Source organism: Chrysochloris asiatica, unplaced genomic scaffold (genome assembly GCF_000296735.1).
Source record: "Chrysochloris asiatica unplaced genomic scaffold, ChrAsi1.0 scaffold00005, whole genome shotgun sequence".
In the NCBI taxonomy this organism is placed as follows: Eukaryota; Metazoa; Chordata; class Mammalia; order Afrosoricida; family Chrysochloridae; genus Chrysochloris; species Chrysochloris asiatica.
The window spans coordinates 40,830,985-40,839,312 of NW_006408523.1; the positions used below are offsets into that span (position 1 = coordinate 40,830,985).

An 8,328-nucleotide genomic window follows, 5' to 3' on the forward strand; every position below is an offset into this window, starting at 1 on the left:
AGGAAACTCACAAGAAAGAACACAAAAATCATGAATTCAACAAAGAAAGACAAACAGAACAAAAAAGCAGCAGCACCACAAAAAAACAAATGTAATGACAGCAATTAATCAATACCTATCAATAATTACACTGAACGTAATTGGATTAAATGCACCTATTAAGAGACAGAGGGTGACAGAATGGATAAGAAAACAAGATCTTTCAATATGCTGTCTGCAAGAGACACATCTCACACACAGAGACAAGAACAGATTAAAAGTCAAACGATGGGAAAAAATATACGAAGCTAATTGCAATAAAAAGCGAGCAGGAGTGGCAGTACTAATCTCAGATAAAATAAACTTTAAGGCAAAAACCAGCATAATAGACAAAGATGGGCATTATATCATGATTAAAGGAACAATTGAACAAGACAAATAACCATATTAAATATCTATGCTCCCAATGAAAGAGTGTCAAAATATATAAAACAAACTCTAATAGATTTGAAGAAAGAAATAGATGAATCCACAATAATAGTGGGTGATTTTAATATACCACTCTCAAAAATGGATAGAACAACCAGAAAGGAGCTTGACAAAGATACAGAAAAACTAAACAACACAATCAGCCAACTGGACCTCATAGATGTGTACAGAGCATTCAACCCAAAACTGCAAAATACACATTCTTTTCGAGTGCACATGGAACATTCTCTAGAATAGACAATGTTTTACGCCACAAAACAAATCCACTTGACTGCTTTTTTGAATCTTGGTTTCCCTTGCATTATAATATAGAGTAGACACTGGAGGGGGAGAGAAAGGAATAGACAGAAACATCACACTAGAAGTCTTGTAAGTCCATCTTCTGCCTTTAACTGATTGGAATACCTAAAACGGGGCTACAGTGTACCCAGTGAACGAGGCTTTCTGCGGAGCCTTTGCAATACATAAAACTATAGGTAGAAACCAGAACCACATCCAGATCACCTGAGATGAGAAATCCCCACTTGAAGGGACAAGCTGACGAGCCTGGAATGGTGAGAAGAACAAAAGAGACGTCTCGAATGGAAGACCTACAGGAAAAACACAACACAATGGAGACAGATGGACTGTTACTATGGGAACAAACGGGTCGCTCCCGTAGGAGACATTGGGGCAGTCAGTCGGGTCCCACCAACGTAGGCCCCCACCACCACCAAAAACTGAGACTCAGTGGAAACGCACGTTCTGATTGGTAAACACACACATCACTGTTGGGGAGAAATGGGGTAAAGGCTGCAATGAAGCAGCAAGCTAAGCCTCACAATATTCAGAGGGCTTCTGTGGACCCGGTTGGGGACCTGGTTGGCAAGCAGTGCGAGGAGACCCGAGGAATCATGGGCCCACAGTCAGTGACGTGGTCACGGAGGACTCGAGTGGAGAATAGAGCTGCCGGCTGATGGGAAGAGAGGACATGTGCACAAGAACACCCCCACTTGCAGATGACACCCATGTGACCAGGACTGGATGACTGGATGATCAGAGCTCAACCAGGAGAAGAAGGGGGTGGGGGAGGGAAAGAAGATTGAGCTGATCCAAGCTGATGAACTTGACCTATGCATACGAATGCAGTGACACAAAAGAGGCAACAAATCCTTACAGCAAGAAACATTCCCACCCCCTCCACACACAGAGTAGACAGAGAGGGGCAACTTGGACATTGGATACCCAAATGGAGAGGGAGGGACTACAAAGGCAAGAAGTAACTGGCTTACAAGCTTTCAAGAGGGAACCTAGAGCTAGGGGGCATGGAGGAAGGCAGAATTACCAGTGAGTACTATCCAATTTGTCTAGGTGGAGCTGATGAAATGAAATACAGATGGGTTACGTGTGATACTGTAGTGAATAATGGTTATCAAAATGGATTGTGAGTGTTGGAACTGCAAGGGTAGATGTTTTGTAGCAAGGAAGAGAGCGATTATTTCTCCAGTCTAGGAGCGGAGGTCTCTGGGACCACCAAAGGATAAGAGCCGAGAACGGGACCCCACCCAGAGAACCGGGGATGCCTGAGATGGAGACAGAGATGATGACATGGAGGGATGAAGCGGCTGGGGACTTTGAATTCAGAAAGGGAGAGGAACTGTGGGCCGAAGACTGAGGGGGAGGGGGGAGTGTAGAGCAGTGGCTTCTAGGATATGCCCTTTGGTTGGAAGACAATGCATGGAGGGGATTGGAACCATGGCAATGTAATGATATACGATGGAATGAATATGGAATTGAGGTTCTCTCATGTAAACTATCATATAATTCACAATAAAACATTAAAAAAAAAAAAAAGAAGAAGAAGCATGGTGGATTTTACTCAATAAACAAGTTAAGCATGGATTTACTTCTGCTTACTTACTAATCTGTAGTGAACAGTTCACATGGATTTCACCAGATCTTTGGGATAAAAAGCACATCAAATTGCTCACTACAGAGTAGTAAATAAGCATAAGTAAGCCCTTGCTTGCCTTTCTTACTAAGTAGTCCATCCCTATCAGGGATTGTGCATTCTGTAGGAAGGTGCTGCAGTGGTGGGAAAGACCTAGGTTGGGAAAGCCAGCCAGACCTAGAAGCATAATCTTCAGCATGCTAGAAAACTGTGAAATTGTTCATGACAGATTAGTAAGTAAGCACAAGTAAATGTGTGCTTGCCTTGCTTATTGAGTAATCTAACACTGATAATATTAGGATACATTTTATTGATTGCATATTACATGGTAAGTAAAGTAATAAAGACATTAATATGAAACTGAGAATGAGTTGTTGATTTCTGGTTTTCTTAAGGAGCTCTGATAGTATAGTGGTTACTATCAGGCTGCAAAACTTAAGGTCAGCAGTTCAAAACTACCAGCTGTTCTGTGGGAAAAAGATGAGGCTTTCTGATCCTGTAAAGATTTACAGCTTTGGAAACCCTGTACCCGAGCCTCTTTGAGTTGGAACCAACTCCATGGCACATCACGACCATGAATATGACGATTTGAGTCCTGGTTAATGCGTTGGACTGCAAAGTCTGTTTGAACTGCAAGGTCAGTGATTCAAGCTCCCAAGCGACTCTGAAGAAACTCCACACAGGGTCACTTAACAACAACAAATTGGTAAAAAGAAAATATACTGCCTAGGTTACATAATTCTTTCTGTAACAAATGGATCTGGAGAAGCATTTATTTTTCCTAAAAAAGATAGAACAGAAAAAAAACTAAGAAAAAAGGCACAAATCATCATGACCAGTTTTGGTTTTTCAATGTTATTGTTGTTAATTGTTACTGAGTCAGTTCTGACTCATAACGGCCCTGTATAGGGTTTCCAACGAGAAACTGGTGAGTTTGAACTGCCAACCTTATAGTTCACAGTCAGTACTGATTCTACAATACCACACCGTTAAATCTATACATTATTGAGCTAAATGATTCTCAGACCTTTCATATTTGTTTTTTCCACTAAGGAAACTTGATAAAAAATGAAAAGCTTACATAAACACTAGACTATTTTTATGCATGTAAATGTTGTGTTTTACACAGAGAATGCCCTAAGGGTAACTTATTTCTGTGTAGAGAAAACATCGAATTATCAAATATTTGAAACTTAGCCCAAATGCTTAAATTTTTAAGAATAATTATAGCACGCTGCCTTACAGTACTGTAATGCTTTTTGGGAAAAGTTTGTTTGACTTCATATGTTGTTGATGTTAAGTGCTATCGAGTCAGTTTCCAACTCATAGCACCCTGTATAGGGTTTCCGAGGAGCAGCTGGTGAGCTTGAACCACTGACATTGTATTTCAAATTGACCTTAATATAGGTATTTAATCATTTATTCACTAAACTTGGTCTGAAAGACTCTATGTAAGTGGGTCTAGATGAATATATTCATTTCAGCTTAACATTTGCTGTATGAGATTTTCTTACAGAGGAGAATTAATCATAAATGTCTTACTTTCTCTCTAGTTTTATAAGACAGCTAAAGATTGGTGGCTATTCAGTTTCTATTTTTGCTTGCCATTGGCCATTACTGCATTTTTTTATACCCTGATGACCTGTGAAATGCTGAGAAAGAAGAGTGGCATGCAAATTGCTTTAAATGATCACTTAAAGCAGGTAAGAAAACAAACGTATTTGTTGACATGATTATAGTTATTATTATGAGTATGAAAGTAATTATGATAATATACTAAATTTTTTACAAACCAGAGAATAATAATTCCTTTTTCTTTCTTCTGGTATCTTTCAATATAGAAAGTATATCATTTATATTATCAGTTTAGAAATATTTTATGTAATCTAAAAGGATCTAGATAAAATCATTACTTTTAGAAATAATCTCTAGTCATTTTACTTCTAATTTGCAGTAGTTATTCTATTTAAAGTTTAGTGTTCTGAATCTTTACAAATGCCACTGATCTTTTAGGCAACATATCATGTATTGTGTTTTGGAAGAAAAAACACTGTGATTTTAAGGAGTCTGACTGTGGTTTTATTTCAGAGACGGGAAGTGGCCAAAACAGTCTTTTGCCTGGTCCTGGTCTTTGCCCTGTGTTGGCTTCCCCTTCATCTCAGCAGGATTTTGAAACACACTCTTTATGATCAGAATGACCCCAATAGATGTGAGCTTTTGAGGTAAGAGGGTAAAATAAAAATTGTTTTGTAAATAAAATGCAATTCATAATTGCTTCCATTCATCCCATTCATAGGCACAAAGCGATTAACACTGTGGTTCTACAGGATAAGCACTGGGCTGCTAACTGCAAGGTCAGTGGTTCAAACCCACCAGCTGCTCCTTTAAAATCCAATACAGTGTCGCTATGAGTTGGAACTGACTCGGTGGCATTTAACAACAACCATTCAAAAAAAAAAAATCATCTGGTGGACTCAGTGACATCTAGTGGACTCAGTGACAACTCACAGTGACCCCATGTGTGTCAGAGTAGAACTGCACTCCATTGGGTTTCCAATGGCTGATTTTTTATAAGTAGATAGCTAGGCATTTCTTCTGAGGTGCCTCTGGGTGGGCTAGAACTTCTAATTCTTCATTTAGCAGCTAAGCACATTAATCATTTACATCACCTAGGGACTCCCTCTAATCCTTTGTGGTTGTCATTATTAAGAACCATCAAGTCAGCTCTGATTCATAGTGACCCTGTATAGGTTTCCGAGGAGCAGCTGGTGGGTTTGAATTGGCAACTTTGGGGTTCACAGTCAAGTGCTGAACCTACAGAACCACACCAGGGAACTATTTAGGTCACTCTTATTCTAGAGGGAGACACAAATGGGGACTCAAGAGAACACTGGAAATGGTCAGGCAGAATTCTCAAAATGATGAGTGAGTGATGTTTGAAAATAGCAGTTTGAAATTTGCACGGTGTAAGTCCTTTATGCATACAAATGAGATTTTATTTCGAAAGGGAGAGTTAGGTGTGTGTTCAATGAAGATGGCGGGCAGAGAAAGAGAGGAAAAGAAAGAATGAGAGAAACAATGAAGCATATCATTATCTGAAAAAAAAAATCAGTGAGATTTTTATGTGGATAAGTTGTTTTTCTTCACAAAAACACAAATGTCTCTAATGAATGCATGCTCAGACACATTTTGGGTTATTTTTTCTAGCTTTTTGTTAGTGTTGGACTACATCGGCATCAACATGGCTTCCCTGAATTCCTGTATTAATCCAATAGCTCTGTACTTGGTGAGCAAAAGATTCAAAAACTGCTTTAAGGTAAGAAAGTGAAAGCTTTATTAATCTGACATCAAAGATTAAAAAAAAGTTATAAAGCTCTTTAAATCTGGCATCAAGTCCATTAACATTTCTACCCAGAGAGATCTAGTAAATCATTTTATAATTGTCCCATTTCTAATTATATCATGGATGATTTTTTATTTACTTACAAACCACGATGTGAGTTTTGACTTGTGGCTCATCGCCAACCATTTCCTATTGCCTCAACTATTCAATCATACTCATGAAATTATTCAATTTTCACTCATTACCATTCACTTATTGCTCAGAAAATTAATAAAAATTGCATTCATAGATGTCTAACAACAAAATAGTAGCTAAATATAGAGTAAGTATTCTCTTCACCAGTCTTTTAGTTTGGCTTACACCATCACAACCAATCTGGGTTATAAACAGATGACTCCATTTTTTTCATGAATTAGGAAAACAGTAAATCAAATATAGAAATATAATTAAGCTTTTCCCTCCACTTTTCTATCTTCTTGGTAAACCAGAAATGTGCTGAACAATATGAAATGTGTATAGTTATTCCTCAGACATTTCATTTGCATCCTAGTAGCCGTCTGTCCGTTCATTCACTCCTTCAACAATCTAACATAACATAAAATGTTCCCTCTTTTATATGAAAATAATCCATTCTTCCCTGGTATTTTATCATTGGAAAACTAAGACTTTATTTAGGTTCACTGTAAAATCTAAGGCAGTTTATAAAATTCTCATTCATCAATGATTTATTTTAAAGCTGGAAAATCATAAACTCATCGACTTGAATTCTAAACAAGAATGTGCATTAAGATCTACTCGGTTATTTGATAGAACAGGAAACAGTGGACCAGGCATCATCTCAAACATAGCTTCTAAGTAAACAGAATGAAAAATGTTCTTGGATTAAAAATTAAAATCCGAGAAAAAAAAAAAAAAGAAAGAATCAAATTGAGATACTGGTATACTCAGTAAATAAACAGAATGAAAACAATTTTGCCAAAAACAAAATCTGGAAGAATAAAATCAAGATACTTGCATACTTCAAAATCTTTTTTTTTTACAACAAAATGGAAATGGCACAGAATTTTCTGTGGGTAATAAAATATAGCAATGAAACACTAAATTTACAGGCCTGGAAAGGTATTTACAACACTATTAACTGAAAAAAAAAAAAATTAGACTATGGTGAACTCAGTATGCTATAATCTCATTGCAGCTGAATAAATTATACACCCATTCACAAGCACATGCGCACATGAAGTCATATAAGTGTATACAAATTTGTGGTAGCATTGATTTTTTTCCTGTTGTATAGAAAACATCTTTAAGTATCTGTTAGCTGAAGTATTGAGGGTAGCTTTCTCTTGATGAGGAATTTTAAGTCTATCTTTTTTTCTTCTCTGTTTTTTAGTGTCACATGATTCTGTCGTATACGTACTTTGTATATACTTCTAGAATCATATACTACCTGTGTAATTGCATAGTTATATGTGTTTTAAGGATTAAAAATAAGAGAATATGGAAAGAAAGAGGTGAAAGCATTTGCACAGAGGTATTGACAGGGAGCTCCTTAAAGAGTCTGCGGGGATGTGACAAGTGAACTGTGTGACTTTGTTTCCTACAGTCATGCTTATGCTGCTGGTGCCAGACATTTGAAGAAAAACAGTCCTTGGAGGAAAAACAGTCCTGCTTAAAGTTCAAAGCTAATGACCATGGATATGACAACTTCCGTTCCAGTAATAAATATAGCTCATCTTGAAAGGAGGAATAGTCACTTAATTTCTTTTTGGTTTTTAAATTTTGGACAGAAGTCATTAAGAAACAATGAGGCATTTGCAAAAACAACAACAAAAAACTGTGTGTATGAAAATGTAAGAAAAGTATGAAAACGTATAGTAATTATTAACATTCATGGCATTTTATGAGCTGTTTGCAGTATGAAAAGAAAAGTAGAAGACTGCCTCATTGTTAAAGCACTTAATTTGATACTTAGCACTTCAACCTAGCTCTTAATAACTTCCAGTATACTTCTATACCATTGGTATTTAAAATGACTTCACTCAGAATTCTTATTGTGGTTGTTAAGTGTTGAGTTCATTTTCACTTATGGCGATCCCATATGGCAGAGTAGAACTGCCCTATAGAGTTGTCCTGGCTGTAATCTTTATGGAAGCAAGTCATCTTGTCTTTCTTCTGAAAATCCACTGGGTGGGTTTGGACCAACAACCATTTGGCTACCAGTCAAGAGCTTAATTGTTTGTCCCAGTAGGGCTCCTCTGAATTTATATTATACTATAGTGGTGTTGATTTTGACTCCTTGTAACCCTGTGGGACACAGTAGAATTCCTCAGAGGGTTTCCAAGGCTGTACATCTTTATGAAAGCAGACGGCCACTTGTTTCTTTTTCAGAAAGGCTGGTGGGTTCTAACCACAAACATTTTGTTTGGCAGCTGAGCTCTTTAACCACTGCACCACCACAGTCACAGAATTCTTATTTGAGAGATATGTTTTTAAATTGCCATCAGTCTGATACTACAGAAAAATGCATAACTGTAAAACAGAATTTTTTAAAAGCAAGTTTAAATGACTCAATTTGATTTTTAAAATT

General features: G+C 37.2%; 1 protein-coding gene across 1 annotated transcript in view; it reads left to right on the forward strand.

Annotated features, from left to right (window-relative positions):
- Nucleotides 1-7,485, forward strand: part of EDNRB (endothelin receptor type B) — a 33,677-nt gene extending 26,192 nt beyond the window's left edge. Inside the window, exons 4-7 of the mRNA XM_006832021.1 lie at nucleotides 3,952-4,101; nucleotides 4,487-4,620; nucleotides 5,606-5,714; nucleotides 7,345-7,485. Coding sequence (XP_006832084.1) covers nucleotides 3,952-4,101; nucleotides 4,487-4,620; nucleotides 5,606-5,714; nucleotides 7,345-7,479 — 528 coding nt within the window. The 3' untranslated portion in view covers nucleotides 7,480-7,485. The remainder of the gene's footprint in view (nucleotides 1-3,951; nucleotides 4,102-4,486; nucleotides 4,621-5,605; nucleotides 5,715-7,344) is intronic.
- Nucleotides 7,486-8,328: the final 843 nt, after the last annotated feature.